The sequence below is a fragment of the Panthera uncia genome, assembly GCF_023721935.1.
Source record: "Panthera uncia isolate 11264 chromosome C1 unlocalized genomic scaffold, Puncia_PCG_1.0 HiC_scaffold_4, whole genome shotgun sequence".
In the NCBI taxonomy this organism is placed as follows: Eukaryota; Metazoa; Chordata; class Mammalia; order Carnivora; family Felidae; genus Panthera; species Panthera uncia.
The window spans coordinates 71,344,797-71,360,981 of NW_026057585.1; the positions used below are offsets into that span (position 1 = coordinate 71,344,797).

Below are 16,185 nucleotides of genomic sequence, written 5' to 3' on the forward strand. Positions count from 1 at the left end.
TCTCCGTCTCATAACACCCTGTGAGTTTCTCTACTATTCTCTTGTCATGGTTTATTTTATTTTATTTTATTATTTTATTTTTTTTTTATCCTTTTTATTTATTATTCTTTTTGCCACGGTTTATTTTAATCTGTATTGCAATTTGCACCTACCCCTTACCGTGCCCGTCCCCACAGTTAGACAGTGAACTCTCTGAAGACACAGGCTGTGCCTCATTCTGTGTTCTCATTCTTGCGCATGGCAAGAATGCTAAGTAAGTTTTGGTCAAGTTTGTTTAATTACTGCAGGCTGAGGAATGAGTAGATGAAAGGTGAGGGAGTGAGGCGACCGTGGAAGACTTTGTCAAGAATTGATGAAGAGGAGGAGGGCCGGGTCATCCTTGCTGTTGGGGAGATTGGGACAAGGGAGGCAGCTTTGTGTTTTTTTGTTTTCTTTGTGTGTGATTCAACAGTTCCATACATTAGTCAGTGCTCACGTACTGATACTTGTATCCTAATCCCCGTCCCCTCTTTCACACACTCCCCACCCACCTCCCCTCTGGCAACCATCTGTTCTCCGTAGTTAAAAGTCTGTTTCTGGGTTTCCTTTTTTGCCCCTTTGTTCATTTTTCTCTTAAATTCCACATATGAGTGAAAGCACATGCTATCTGTCTTTCTGTGACTGACGTATGTCACTTGGCATTATACTCTCTACCTCCATCCATGTCATTGCAGATGGCAGTATTTCATTCTTTTTGATGGCTGAGTAATATTCCCTTGTGTGTATATATACCATCTTCTTATCTATTCATCTATTGATGGACACTTGGGCTGCTTCCATAATTTGGCTACTGTACATAATGCTGCAATAAACATAGCGATGCACACCTTCTTTCAGATTCTTTGGGTAAATAGTCAGGAGTGGAATTACTGGACCATAGGGTAATTCTATTTTTAACTTTTTGAGGAATCTCCATAGTGGCTGCACCATATCACGTTCCTGCCAACAGTGCACAAGTGTTCCTTTTTCTCCATATCCTTGCCAACACTTGCTTCTTGCGTTTTTTATTTTGTTATTTTATTTTATATTTTTTAATGTTTATTCCTTCTTTGAGAGAGAGAGTGAGAGAGAGCACGAGTGGGGGAGAGGCAGAGAGAGAGGGAGACACAGAATCTGAAGCAGGCTCCAGGGTCTGAGCCGTCAGCACAGAGCCCCACACGGGGCTCGAACTCACGGACCACGAGATCACAACCTGAGCCAAAGTCGGACACTTAACTGATTGAGTCACCCAGGAGCCCTGATTTTATTTTTTAATTTTTAAAATTTATTTTGAGAGAGAGAGAGGCAGAGGATCTGAAGCAGGCTCTGCGCTGACAACAGCGAGCCCAATGTGGGGCTCAAACTCACGAACTGTGAGATCATGAGCTGAAGTCGGACACTTAACCAACTGAGCCATCCAGATGTCCCTGTGTTTTTTATTTTAGCCATTCTGACAGGTGTGAGGTGGCATCTCATTGTGGTTTTGATTTGCATTTCCCTGATGATGAGTGGTGTTGAGCATCTTTTCATGTGTCTATTGGCCCTCTGTCGGTCTTCTACGGACGAATGTCTGTTCGTGTCTTGTGCAAAACTAAAAGACACCTGAGTGGGAGGAGAGATTTGCAAATGACATATCTGATACAGGGTTGGCATCCAAAATATATAAAGAACTACAACTCAACACCAAAAAACCAAATAACCCAAGCAAGGGAGGCAGTTTTAAGAAGGGACAAAGTCAAGCTTCTTTCCAGTTGCAAGCAATGGGAGGAGAATTGAAGGGACAGCTGACTCAGGAGGGCAGGAAACAGGTGGCTCTAGCAGCCTGAGGACAGGAATGGTACCTTTTTTGCTCTGTCACTTGTGGGCGTCCCAAGCTCCATGCTTGGGACTCCTGAGTTCTCGATGGCAAGTTTCAAATACTCCGGTGACAGAGTCTCATCGGCCCAGTTTGGGTCAAATATCCACCACTGGTCCAACCCACTGTGACCAGCAGCAGGCTTCTATAGTGCAAATGTGATTTGGGGAGGCTGCCTGTTGGTTTCAGGTCATTCCCAGACAAGGGGAAGTCATCAGGAACGAGGCGGCCACCCCACACATTCTCACTGAATGCAATGTTAGCCTCTGAGGAAAGAGCCAGCAGAGAAGGAGGGTGAGGGCAGGACTGATACAGGGAGGAGCTTGAGAAAAAGGCAGGAGGTCAAGGGGGGCTGCCGTGGAGGGTCAAGGGATGCCCTCGGCAGTGGTGAAGTTGAAGGGTGGACCAGATCAGCTAGGGCCATCATGCCAAGATAGCTTGCACTTCAACATGAGAGCATCTGAGGCTCATCTGTGGAGGTTTTTGGCCAGGGAGTGAGGTAATCATGATAGAAAAGTCATTCTGGATGCTGTGCCAATGGGTTGGAGGGGAGACACCCAGAGAGAGGCGATAAGACCTGCCTAAGCTGAGGCAGGGAACAGAGAGATTCCAGAGACACGAGGGAGGCAGGGTTGGTGGGCTTGCTGGCTGCTGGCCGTGGGAAGTAGAAAGGAGGTAACGAGGTTGTCCTGGTTTCTGCGTGGGGGGCTGGGCACCCTGAGGAGGGGCAGGCTTTGCGGGAACAAGGATTCAATGCCTGACGTGCAATTTCCAGGGGGAGAGGTCTGGGGACAGCTGGGTGCACCCGGGAGGACTCTGGTCTGCGGTGTGTGTTTGGGACTAGTTGGCAGTGGGGTCACCAAGAGCCAGGAGTGAAGAAGATCAGGAGCCTGGGTGGAGTTGAGGAGGTTCTGAGGACTAAACAGGGAAACACTGACATCTAAGGGCTTGTCAGCAGCGGAGGACGTGGCAGAGCCTAGAGCCCATGTTCCCAACCCCAGCAGTTGTTCCTGAGTCCAGAGACAGTCTGACTCTTGCAGGTCTGGCAAGTTCCTGTGTCTGGGACAGCAGCATAGGCTGCCCCAGCCCAAGACCTTGAGGAGGACATTGAGGAGCAGAACTAAGGGGTGGAGGGCGTGTGTTGAACAAGGGAGGAGCTGCTGGAAAGTCAGCTGGGCCTGTTCCCTGCCTTTACACTCCCTCAGTGCCGACCTGGGTGGCACTGGGCGGGGTGCAGGGGGACACTGTCCTGCCTGCAGTTCTGGGCCTGGAAGCAGCTCAGCTGTCCCCGTTGTCATGTATTCTTTGGGACCCGAGTCAGAGCCTCTGAGGGATCCAGACAAGGGAAGGGCTTGCTTTCCCTGAGCCCAGCACCCAGCCAGGGTCAGCAGGGAGGGCTTCTTCTAGGAACCCGCTGTGGGCATCATGCCTGGCTGAGCAGGCCCCTGAGCAGGACCTTGGACCCTGTCCTAAGAGGCCTTCCTAGATTCCTCTGAGGAGTGATTTCCACTGCGCTCTGAGTGCTTGAGCCCAAGCACAAAGAGGGAGCATGATTTGGGCCCACAGGGTCAAAGCTGACGGATCCTAGACTTTGTGGGATACCTGGGACTCAGCCAGACCTCTCTCTGGTCCTCCCTCCTCTGGCTTCAGGCCCTGGCCCCAGCCTGCCTCTGTTCCTAGCCCTGTACCCTGTCCTGCACCCTCAGCAGCTGCCAGCACCTTCTCTGTCCTGAGAGCCTGACCCAGACAGACCTGACTGTGGAGGACAATTCAGCTTCCCAGCTGTCTTGTCCCACTGCCCCCAAAGCAAGGCCACATCCCTCTTCCTTGTATGGAGGCCAACGATGGGTTCACACAAGCCACAGGCATGAAGTTTAAGAAGCTCAGCAGAGCAGCAAAGTGAGCTGAGAGCAGACTACTTCGATTCAAGTCCCAGCTCTCAGTAACTTGCTGTGTGACCTTGGGCAAATTGCTTACTGTCTCAGGGCTCCAATTTCTTCTCAGTAAAATGGGGATGATAATAGGGCTTATATCATATGGTTGCTATAAGGATTAAATGTTAGTATGTAAAGTAGAACACAGCTATAAACCTATGGGTACCCTCAGGGCTAGCTCCCTACAGCAGGGGGCAGTCTTAATCCTGAAGGAGGAGCTTGCCAAGCCTCCTCCCTCCTCATTCACTCTGGGCTGGGATTTGAATGTGTCTGTTTCCCAGGACTCAGGTCAGAAGATCTGGTGGGGGCAGCAAAGGCCTTGAATTAGAATCTTGGCTACTGTAGAATATAGTCACAGCACGAACAAAATCAGCCATAATAGCACCGATTCTCTAGCCCTTCCTCACACGGCTCTGCTGGGCAGGCACCCCCATTTTATAGACAGAGAAGTTGAAGCTCAAACAAGTTAACTGCAACTTGGCTGCTTCACTTCACAACAACGCCGTGATCTCACCCCAAAGTAACGATGAAACAGACCCAGAGAGGGGACCTTTGGTGGTTGGAATTGCTCCCACCCTGCCTGGGCCGACACCCTCTCCCCTGAGTGAATGGGAGCTGAGAATTTTTAGGGCACAAGCTCCCGGTTTGGGAGGGCAGGCCGTGGGGGTGGAAGTGGTACGTTCCATCCTTGGCTGGGCTGTCCTGGTCTCTGGGGCTGACTTCCATGGCCATGTCCAGGGAGCCTCTCAGGTCCCGAGGAACAGTGAAGAAGGCAGCCCCTGTCAGCATGCAGAAAACTGAGTATGAGGGGGCATGTGTTGGTCCCCTGAGGCCCAGAGGAAGCTCCTCCAGAAACCTGAGTGTCCCCAGAAGGCCTGAGGTCTCATGGGAGATGTGACTGGATATGATGTAAAGACCACCCAGATTGGAACAGATCAGAAGTTTCTGGAACATGTTCTCCAATATCCAGGGGTCCAGGTGACACAGCTGAGAATCTGGAATGTGTTGAGCCCAGGAGGAACATGTGGCAAATGCCTCTCTCTACCTCCCCTGCTGCCCAGTGCGGACCTCTGTCTAGGCCTGGATCACTCCACTTCCTCTCTCATTCTCCATAGCAGCTCTTTAAAATGGTCTCTGCATCACAGAGAAAATAGCTGTTGGTCAGGGCCTCCCTCAACTTCCTGCTACAGACCCCACAAACTTACCTGTGTCCACGTTCTTCCTTCTCTCCTGTCAAAGTGGCACCATAAGCCCAACACCACCATCTTGTGCCCTGGAGGCACCCTCCCTGCCTCTCCGTTCGGGGACTTTAAGAACAGCCTCTTCTCTGCCTTGTGTCTTAAACCTGTCTTTCTATCAACATTCTGTCAACCCTTCACACCTCTCCCATCTTAAAAAGCTCCTGAGTCACGAAGACATGTTGGTCCCACCCTCTGAACGTCCATCGAATCTGTTGTGTTTCACTCTGTCCCAACAGCCATCCCTTTGGTCCCCGTCATTGTGCATCTGCCGATGGCATTCGTCAACCAACTCATTCCCCTGCCTCTGTTTTTACCTCTTCCAGTTAATTCTCTGTGCTGCAGGGGGGAATGACTGTCCTAAAACCCAATTTGACCTCTGCTTCAAATCCTTCCCTGGCTTCCTCTTGACCTTAAATGGTGCCACCTGTACAGAGCCTCTGAAAGAGTGGCCCAGGGCTCCTCCCTGGCTGCCCCTCCTGCCTCCTGCCAGTGAATGCTCCAGTTCTAGCCACACAAACCCTTTGTGCTTCCTTGCAGGAGCCAAGTTCTCTCCTCTCTGGACCCTTCTTCTGCTCTTTCTTCTTTCTGGCACTCTTTCTTCTCAACCTCTCTAGCTTGGCCAGCTGCTTCTCATCCCTCAGGGGCCAGCAGCAATGGCACTTCTGGGCCTGATTGGACATTGCTTCTGATTCTTTTTCTCCTAAGGCCCGTTCCTGGCTCTACGCTGCAGCCAGCTGGCCCCAAATCCTGTTCTGGCCAAAGTACTTCCCTAATTAAAAGCTTTCCATGTTTCTCATTGTCCTGAGGACAAAGTCCAAATTCCTCAGCTGGGCTGACGAGGCCATTCCACAGATAGGAGTGAAGGAGGAGCGATTTGGGGGGAGCAAGGTGAAGGCCTCCCACCACATGACCCTCGTTTTCTCCTGACAGGGGAGGTCACACCATCTGCAGGGGGTGATGCTGAGGTGTGAGGGGCGTGGAGAGAACTTGGGGGGCCCGCTGTGAAAGCAGGAGCTGACCAGGGAAATGCAGCGTAACTGATGAGCAGAATCGCAGACCAGTCGAGATGAGTGATGAGGAATTCGTGGTGACACCAGGCGGCCTGGCCTAATACCTGGTCACTGGGAGGCAGTAGGTGTGGCAAAAGCAGCTGGGTGAACTTCAAAGGAGCGGGGCGCTAAGGGGTTGGGGACTCTGTGAAGGAGTGGGTGAAATGTTGGGCGATGGGATTTTAACCAGAAGGGAGATGAAGACAGGAGGGGACAGCTTTAGAGAGAGAGAGAGAGCAGAGGGGCCAGTAGTTGGCTAGTTGCAATGTAGACCAAGAGAGGATTCAGTGAGATGCTTTGAGCAAACAAGCTTGAGGTTGGAGGTTGTGGGAAGTCTGCTTTAGAGATCCCGGAAGTAGTAGCACTTCTGCCCTGCCTGTGCCTGGACCTCGCTCTCACCCAGACCCATGTTATAGCTGGGTGTGTGGGTGCTGACTTCCACTGCCCTTTGGAACAGCCCTCTGGGGCCACGGGCCATATTCTTCATCTGGCATCTTTCCCAGGAAAGCTCAACAAAGGCCCTGCCTGCAGTAGCTGCTGATCTAGACATTTGTGTGATGTAACCCGTCCCTTCCCCCTTCTCTAGGCGTCTGTGTTTCTGTTTTCCTTTAGGTGTTTTGTTTTTTGTTCTTTAAGGTTTTTTTTAAAGCGCTCTATTTATTTTATTTTATTTTATTTTATTTTATTTATTTTATTTTATTTTTATTTTATTTTAATTTTATTTTTTTTAAGTAATCTCTATGCCCAGCATGGGGCTCAAACTCACAACCCTGAGATCAAGAGTTGCATGCTCCACCAACTGAGCCCGCCAGGTGCTCCTTCCTTTAGTTTTCTAAAGCAAATATGTTGAAAGAGCAACCCTGTCTTAGCTGAAAAGAAATCGCATTTCACCCCATATTATAGGATGGAGAGGCAGTGTGGGGTTCTCCGGTGGCCCTGTAGCTGGTGATAAAGATAGATTCCTCTTGAGAATTTGTGGGGAGGCAGAAAGATTCAGGGCCAACAGTGGGGACAGTGGCCTAAGTTTCCTACCCATTCCTATTCTAGGTGGGTCTTTCCCTGATCCTTGCATACACATTGCCTTCCAACCAAGCTGAGTCCTTCATCCATGCAGCAAAGCACTTGCTATGTGTCAGGCCCACCTTGGGAACAAGGGGTGTGCAGATGGGCAAGACCCAAATCCCCCCAGGAGGAGCCAACCACCTGATTAAGGAGACAGGCACACAGAGAAAGAATTGCAGACTGGTGTCTACAATTACAAGGACAGGCACAGAAAACAGACAACTCATCAGTTTAGGAGGAGAGGGTTGGGAAGAGGCCTGGAGAACCGGGTCTTGAAGGGTATGGAGGAAAGGAGAAGAGAGCACACAAAGGCCGGGAGAAGTGAGAATATGCGGAGGTCACAACAGTTCCGTGAGGCTGGCTCATGGGGTGCTTGGAGGGTGAGGGAGGCCGAATCATGTCGGGGATCCTGCACAGTAGCCTGCGTGTGGTGGGGGCACGGGGAAGGACTTTGTTTTAGGACAGTGCTGGGTTGCAACTTGGAGCTTCCCGGGTGTAATCTGAAGCTGGCCCTGGTACATGGAGGTCAGACAGAGGCCGAAGACAGAGGCCACTCCAGAGTGGTGACTGGCAGGTGTAACAGGCAAGGAAACTCCCTTAGAGGCTTGTCTTGAGTGGCCACAAATCGAGTAGACCGCTGCACCTGCCTCTCATATCTTAAAAGTTTACATAGAGGCCTTAACTGGGTTCCATCTCATGTACAGTCCAGATAGTCTCAATGCTGTATCATTGTCTCAAGGCTCTATCCTTGGGGCAGCTTCTCGGAGCCAGAAAGGCAAGTGGGACAGACATTCCAAGGACAGGGGAAGGGGTGAGGAGCCTCCCATCACCTGGGTCCGGCTCATGGGTGAACAGGTGGTCATGTCCTTCCACCCCACCCCTCTGCCCGCCAATACCTCCCTAACAGTCACTGTGGCTCAGGTGTATGTGTTGGGCTTGGGAGAGAGGTGAACTGAAGAAGAAAAGAGGGGCGCCTGGGTGGCTCAGTCAGTTAAACGTCTGACTTCAGCTCAGGTCATGATCTCATGGTTTGTGAGTTCAAGCCCTGCATCAGGCTCTCTGCTGGCAGCACAGATCTTTGGATCCTCTTGTCTCCCTCTCTCTCTGCTCACACTCTCTCTCAAGAATAAACCAACATTAAAAAAAAAAAAAAAAAAAAAAAAGCAAAAGTAGGGACCCCAGGCGGGAGGCTGCACAAATGAGGCAGAGATGGAGAGGGCGCTGGGGGGTGAGTGTGGAGGGTTGAGCACCGCACACACATCTGTGGGGAAGTCCGCAGGTGATGTTCACTGGACACAGGATAAGGAGGGAGGCAGGGTGCCGTCTGGGACCACAACCGAGCTTTCTAACCCAGGTGCTGGGTGAAGGGTGCCCCCCCCCGCCCCCTCTGGGTGGGACAAGAGCTGGTTCAGGATGAGGAGGGGGATCCGATGTTGAATACGTGGGGTCTGAGATGCCACGGGTCCTGGGGAGAGGTTCCACTGTCCTCCTGGACATGCCCTCTTCTTCTCACTCACCTTGCTCCCTCCTTGGCTGGCAACACCCTTCCTTCATCCATCTGCTCTGCGTTTTCTCCAGGAGGCCCCCTAGGTCTTGACTCCTGAAAGCAATTTCCTCCTGTTGGAGAACCTGTATCTCCACACTTGGGGCCCCCTGGAGGCCTGTCTGGTTTCCCAGCCCATCTTGGTGCCCTGGCGGGGCTGCATGGCATCTGACCTCGAGAAGCAGGGAGTGATGAAACTAACCGTAGCTCCTGTCCTGGTGGAAGGTGCTGGGTGCCACATAGGCCGTTCTGCACCGTAGATGGGAGATCCTGGGGCTGACCCCAAGCTGGCAGTGACTCTTACCGCCCAGGGGGGGTTTCAAACAACCCTCCCATACCCGGGGTGGGGGCGGGAGGGCCCGGAGGAAGGCCAGCAGGTGCAGCTACTACATAGGCCAGGACGATCCGATTCCAGAGGTGGGGTAGGGAGTGGCAACCTCCAGAGAAACTAGCTGATAAAACCCCGGCACTTAAGACTTCATCTTGAACCAGCACAGGAGCAAATGTGAAGGACTCAGGCCACGCTCCTCCCCACCCCCCTTCCCTCACCCCCTCTCCCCTCCAGCTTCCTCATACCTGTGAGGAGAAATCACAGGCCTGATAGGGGACACGTCAGGGTACCTTTTGTCAGCTTGAGGTAGGCAGTGTGCACCTTGGAAGCGGTGGTTGTCGGGGAGGGGAAAGCCGAGGGGGAGGGGAGGGTTTCTAGGTGAGATGGTGAGGTACCGACAGCGACAGTGACAACGGCCACCAGTTTTATTGCACACCTGCCACGTGCCCAGTCCTTCCTCACAATCGATTACCACGACCACGACCGTGACTCTCTGGAAACTGAGGCTCAGAGAGGTTAAGTCACTTGCCCAAGGCCCCCCAGCAGGTGGGGGATTCCAATCCAGTCCTGTCACATTGTGGAGCCCGCGTTCTTTGCACTTTGTCACCGGGTACTCTCCTCAGTGAAGTCACCGGTATGGTCTCTGGGGTAGGACAGTCGCTCCCGGAAATCTCCGATAGGTGTTGCAAGGCAGGTTGGATTTGAGGGGGGCTGGGAACAGGGGCCAAGAATCTTCAGGGGCCCCAGGTCGAGACGGGTAGACTCTGACAGTTCCACGGCCACAAGCCCCCAGTTCCACCTTCCTGTGGCATGGATGTGTGCGTACACGCGTCACGCAATCCCACGGAGGGCCGGACGGTCCTGGGGACACCTACGCACTCACGTGCGCGTGCAAGCACACACTCACACCCACTCCCACCCTGGCACGGCGCCGTGGACGCTGAGGCAGGTCGCGGGCAGGGGAACTCGGGCTCGGTCAGATGAGGCTGGCGATGCTGGACGTGGTCTCATGACGCCGCCCGGCAGAAAACCGTCCCGAGATGCTGAAGATGCTGCCGTCGCCACCGTGGTGGGCGTGGGTGGAGGGGGCGGCCGCACGGAGAGGCGGACAGTGTCCACTGACGCCCACCTGATAGAGCAGCAAGCCCAGCAGCAAGAGCGCACCGGAGGCGGCCAGGCCGATGCCCACAGACAGCATGGCGGCCAGGGGCCGGGCCGGGGCCGGGGCGGCGGCCAGCCCGGCCAGAGTCAGGCCGGTGACCAGCACCACCAGGCCGCTGAGCAGCACGACCAGGGCGTCCACCCCGCCGCCGCTCCGCAGCAGGGCCACGTGGTGGGGCTGGCGGAGGCAGTTCATGTCCTGCACGGCGGAGCTCATCAGCTGCTTGACCAGGACCAGCAGGGCCAGCAGGCACAGCACGGTGCCCGTCGCCAGCCGCCACTCGCCCGAGCGGCTGCTGGTGGAGGACAGCAGCGCCACGCCACCCGCCCCGCAGCCCGCCACGAGCGCCACGGCCACGGCGAAGCAGAGCGCCGAGCGCCGGGGCTGCTGGGACCACCACAGCTCTACCTGCTCCGCCAGAGCGTCCGGGGGCGGCCCTCCGCCCGGCGGGGCTTGAGCCTCTCCTTCCGGCATAGAGGGGGCGGGGCAGAGGACAGAGGTCAGTATCAGGGGTCAGAGGGTGCGGGTCATGGCCTAGAGCCCCCCCCCACCAGCTCGGCAGCTAGAGGCCCAGAGTCCTGTTCCTCTCCCAGTCCAGGGTATGGCCACCATCACCTGCGGGGGGGGGGGGGGGGGGGGGAATCGCACTTGTCACCTCCCCAGCCCGCTCGGCCTTTATGGTCTCTCCTGGGAGCCTTGGGGATGATCCCAGGGAATCCACCCCAGTGTCCCCTGACGGCCTCCCCCCGCCGCCTCCCCTCGCCCCCCCCACTGCCACTTGGGAATGCTTCTCCAATGACCCCGGGTACTTCCCCCACGTAGCACACCTCCCACCCCTCCAGGGAAGCCCCTGGCCCGGCCCCTGACCTCTCCGGGCTCTCTCAGTTGCCTGTCCCATCCCGGCTGGCGAAGGAGCTGGTGCCACAGTGGATGATGGGACCAAGAGCAGAGATAAAGCCTCATTCAGGATCCGACTCACATGGCCTCAGCTGTCACCACTGGCTCCTGGGGGGAGGGCTGTGGGGAGGGAGGGGGCTAATGACTTAACTCTTCTGGAACCAGCAGCCTGACCCTGAATCTTCTCTCTCTCGGGGCTGCGGCTACTTCTCTTGTGGGTCAGGATCTAACCCCTAGATCTCTCCTTCCCCAACATCTCATCTGATTTCCATCCACAGCCGCTGGTGCCCTAATCGCTTTCTCCCTCAAACCTGGATCTCCTTCCTGAGCTCCAGACCCCGAAGCCAATTGTCACCTGGATGTTCCACAGTCACCTCTGATGCAACGGGTCGCATCCCAGGCTCTTAGCCCAGACCTCCTCCCCCTCTCATGTTCCTTACTTCCTTGTGGAGTGTAATCCCAGGGAGGCCACCTGCAAACCTCTCCCCATCCAGTCCCTGTTTCCATCACCATGGCTCCTGCCTCATCACCCTCTTCCACACCCATCTTCCTGCTTCCCACTCTTCTCCGTTCTCCCCATCACCAATCCCCCATGACATCCTCCTCCATGATTTCTCTAAAGTGGCGCAAAGGGAGAAGGAGGGCTCTGTGCTGGAACCCCAGCCGCTGTTCTTACCACCCATGGGACTTGGGCAAGGGACCTGACGGTGGTCACTCTTTTAACATGTCCTCTAGAGACCAGTCAGCATGACTCAAACTGGGTGAAATAAAGCAGCTGTGGTCTCTGCCCTCAAGGAGCCCGAGTTTACAGCAGGTGTGTGTATGTGATAAATGCTGGATGTGGGTTAGTCAGAAGAGGGGCTCAGGGGAAGGTCAGAGAAGCCCTGGATGACTTCACCTCTTAGAGCCTCAGTCTCCTTATCTGAGAAGTGAGGACAGTAACATTTTCTTGAAGGATGGGGGCGAGTCAGTTGACACGGCCATTTCAAATCTCCAGTGGGAATTCTTGGGCCCGCACAGATGCCCAAAGCGTGCTTTTTGAATAAGAGAACACAATGTTCTCCTCTTTAATTTAGGAGAGGACTCCTGCTTCATATAGGATGCAGGTCCTGGATCGGTCCCGGAATATGATTAATGTGGCTGTGCATGGGTTACACCTCTGATGAGGTTACTGGTCCTTCGCAGCCCCACTCCAGGGGCTGCCTAGCACTTGAGGTGGGAGGAGCAGGTGCAGATGCCCCCAAGGGAGGTGGGGGAGGGGCCGTGGGAGGGGACCTGGAGTCAGTCCCGGCATTCCTCAGGGCTGTGACTTCACGGGGTCGGAAAGTGCTGGCACAGGTGTGCTGGGACAGTGGGGCCAGGCCGGGGGTGGGGTGGAGGTTGTCAGGAAGCGCCAGTGGGAGAGAGTGGGGGCGGTGGGGGTCAGGGGACCATGGGGCACTCACAAGAAACCTGGAAGTGCTGGATCCGACCAGAGCAGGCTGGGCCAGGCAGGTGGGGTGCTCCAGCTTCGTTTCCGGGGAGGCGCTTCACCTGCCTAACCTGCGTCCAGGTGAGCCTCTCGGGTGTGTGTGGGGGGGGGGAGGGGGATCAACAGGTGTTTCCAAGGCAGGGCTTGAGCCGATTGGCTGACGTGGCAAAGCTCCTTCGGCTGGGCTGAGGCATTCCTGGGAAGGGAGGGGCTTCTGTCAACTGCTGTTAGGGCTCGAACACAATTCCCAGATCTGGGTAGCTGGAGGAATGTTGTCTATCTGCCCCAGAGCCTGGACCCTGACCCATCCCCTGGCTCCAAGCCCAACTTAACTTTCATTCCAGCCTAAACCTAACCCCGACCCCAGCTGCAGTTTCAAACCCTAACTAGAATTCCTAGCTTCGGCTGCAACCCCTACCCCACATCTCAGCCCCAACCCCCAGCCCCATTTCCAAATCCAATTCCCGTCCCAACTCCAGATCCCGACCCCAAATCTGGCTTGAAACCTCGTTCCAGTTCCTCACCCCAACCCCAGCTCCAAATTCTGGAATTAGGTCCTAGACCACAACCTTGACTCTTGTCCCTCAATTCAGCCCCCAAGTCCCAACCCCTAACTAAAATCCTGCCTCGGCCCCAAATTCCAACACCAGCTGGTCCCCAAACCCAGTCCCAGTACACTCATCCCTGGATTGGAGTCCCTACAAGCCCCTTGCTCAGTCTCCTTAAAGCCCCAAGTGTGTGACTGCAGTAGGCTTGCCTCCTGGATGTGGTTCCTGCTGGAGGAGGTGGGATGGGAGCCCCCCCTGAGGAGGAGGAGGGAGAGGAAGAAGAGGGGAGGAGGAGGAAGAGGAGGAGGAAGGGAGGAGAAGGAGGAGGAGGAGGAGGGGTAAAGGCTTTTCAGGAGTACACCAGAGCTCCCCTGCTTAAAACTCTTGCAGAATCAACACTTCAGGATATATGCCACACTCCTTTGCAGGGCTCATACAGCCCCTGCCATCTACAACCAGACCAGTCATTTGCCACTGGCCCCCTGCCATCCAGCCAGATTGCATGTCATGTCATTCAGTTCTGCATGCTCTGTCCACTGTTTTGCCCTTCTGGTTGGGTTTTGAACTCAGAGTTCCCCTGCATGGGGTACATCCTGCCACCCAGGCTCCGTGTGGCCAACTCGAATTCTTTAACTGTGATGTCACCTCCTCCAGGAAGCCCTCTCGGACTTTGAGGCCGGTTTAGGTTTCTCTGGTGCACCCATGACCCCTGTGCTTCCCCCACAGCTGCTCTTGGTGCATGTGCTGTAATTGCCCCTATTTACTTACTGGTCACCCCCCCACATCCCCCCACACACGGTGGCCTTAGTGTCCGTTTTGCTAACCATCATGACCTTAGAAGCCAGCATTTTGCCTGGCACATGGGAGGTAACCAATAAATATTTGCTGGAGAAATGAATGTGTGAGGTGATAGATGCAGGGAGCGTGTAAGACAATGCTGGAAGGGCAAGTTTGGCGGGTTGCACAGGGACGTAGACGCCATGGCAAGGCTCTGGACTCACTTGCGGTGCCCCTGGAGGATTCCGAAATATACCAGAGACGTGGCCAGGGCTCTGCTTCTAATAGGGAATCCAGCACCACCCACCGCACATGCTTTGGGTGGGGAAAGGGTGCCTGCTCGGAGGTGGTTGTAGACTGTCCCCTGTCTCCTGGGTGGAGCCCCTTGTAACACCCCTTATTCTCTCTCCTTCTGATATGGATGGAATAGACAAGAAAAACAAAATCAAAGTCTTCTTCCCATTCTTTGCTCGCAAAATAATTCTTAAAAAAATTTTTTTTTAATGTTTACTTGTTTTGAGAGAGAGAGAGAGAGAGAGACAGATTGTAAGTAGGGGAGGGACAGAGAGAGAGGGAGACACAGAATCCGAAGCAGGCTCCAGGCTCTGAGCTGTCAGCACCGAGCCTGACGCGGGGCTCAAACTCATGAACTGAGAGATCATAATCTGAGCTGAAGTCGGATGCTTAACCGGCTGAGCCACCCAAGTGCCCCAACAAAATAATTATTCTTGACCCGTCTTAGCTTCGTTCTGTGGAGATGCTGGGGGAGCCAGTCACAACCTTAGAGCAGCACTGTCGAATAGAAATAGAACATGAGCTACATGTGTAATTTAAAATCTAGTAGCCACTTTAAAAAGGTAGGGAAAAAAAGGTGAAAATATCTTACAATTTTTGTTCAACCCCCAAATATTTGCATTTTAATATACAAATGATTAAGGAGCTATTTCAGTCCGTTATTTTGTGCATCTCAGTTCATACTAGCTATGCTGCAAATGCTCAATCACCACATGTGGCTCGCAGCTCCCTTCCTGGACAGTGCAGATCTAGATGGTTCTTCCCCTCAAGGAAAAGTTGGGGCAGGCTGGATCTCAGGGACAACCATGTGACTGTGTCACTTTGTGAAGCATTGTAAAGGTGTCCTTTGCCCTGGGAGGAACTGGGAAGTGGGGTGGGGGGAGGGGGGCCGGGTAGGGTTCACCTCTGTGTACTCCTCTTGCTCATGTCTAGCAATTATTTATCCTTCTGGTCCCAAGGAGGGGTTAGCCCAGCCAGCCAGCCATGGTCTAGCTGTCCTGGATGGAGCTGGGGCAGGGGAACTCATGAAATTTTCCCTCCCTTTCCCCTGGGAAGTTTGAAAAAAACTTGTTGGGTAGGGGTAACAAAGCCTAAAACTTCCTCAGTTTAAACATGGATTGTGTGTCTTTGTTTTTATTCTGGGTCTTATCAAGTAACTTGGAGTTCAAGCGGACAGGCAGGCTCCTTGCAGGGCTTTTGAACCGTGTCCCCAAAGCAGAGGCTGTGGGGGCAGCTCAGATGGGCAACAGTGAAAGCCAAGAGTAGGAGGTGGCCATGGGCACAGAGTGCAAAATGTGGGTTCTAGCTGGTTCATTAGATGGTGGGAGTTCTGAGAGGCCTGCCTCTCAAAAGAGAGGCCCTGTGGCCCAGTCTCCCTGCCTCTGCCACATTCCTACCGAAGGCTACTGCCAACCTGGTCGCTGGAGTGACCCTCTCCTAAGGCAGAGCAGGTAATGTCATTACTGTGCTTGCACGCCTCCAGTGGTCCTCTTCCGCAGAGAAACAGTCCTCCCCCATCCTAAGGCCCTCTCTGAGTTCCCTCCCCGGCTTGCTCATGTTAAGAGACTTTGCACAGGCTATTCCCTCTGCCTGGAATGCTTTTTCTCCCCAAGACTCCTTCCTGCACCTTCCTTCAGGAATGTGCTCGAACAGCACCTTCTCAGGGAGAAGGTCTTCCCGGCAACTCTGTCTAAAATCACAGCCTTCCCCATACTTCCTATCTCTTTTCCTTATTTTATTTCCTTTGTTCTCTTATGTTTCTCTGTAGCACTTCTCACTGCCCCGTATGCTATATATTTTTCTTACCTGTCTGGAATGTTGGCTCTCTACTCCCCGAAAATGTAAGCTTCATGAGGGAAGGGATTTGAGTCTGACTCATGGTATCTTCCCTGCTCCTAGAATGGGCTTGGCATATAACAGGTGCTCAGGGAGTGCATGATGAATGAATGTTGGAATAGAACATTGGTTTTGGAGCTAGATTGACCTTGAAGTGTCAAGCCCCA

General features: G+C 53.9%; 1 protein-coding gene across 1 annotated transcript; it reads right to left on the reverse strand.

The window, feature by feature from the left end:
- Nucleotides 1-9,438: 9,438 nt before the first annotated feature.
- Nucleotides 9,439-11,206, reverse strand: TMEM125 (transmembrane protein 125). Its single transcript, XM_049618859.1, has 2 exons — nt 11,063-11,206; nt 9,439-10,810 (listed from the first exon to the last, which is right to left on the reverse strand). Exon 2 carries the CDS (start codon nt 10,667-10,669, stop codon nt 10,010-10,012), a length of 660 nt encoding a protein of 219 aa, XP_049474816.1. The 5' UTR covers nt 10,670-10,810; nt 11,063-11,206; the 3' UTR covers nt 9,439-10,009.
- Nucleotides 11,207-16,185: the final 4,979 nt, after the last annotated feature.

Excerpts from the sequence above, each read along its gene's own strand:
- TMEM125 (XM_049618859.1), bottom strand. The coding sequence starts at position 10,669 with ATGCCGGAAGGAGAGGCTCAAGCCCCGCCGGGCGGAGGGCCGCCCCCG.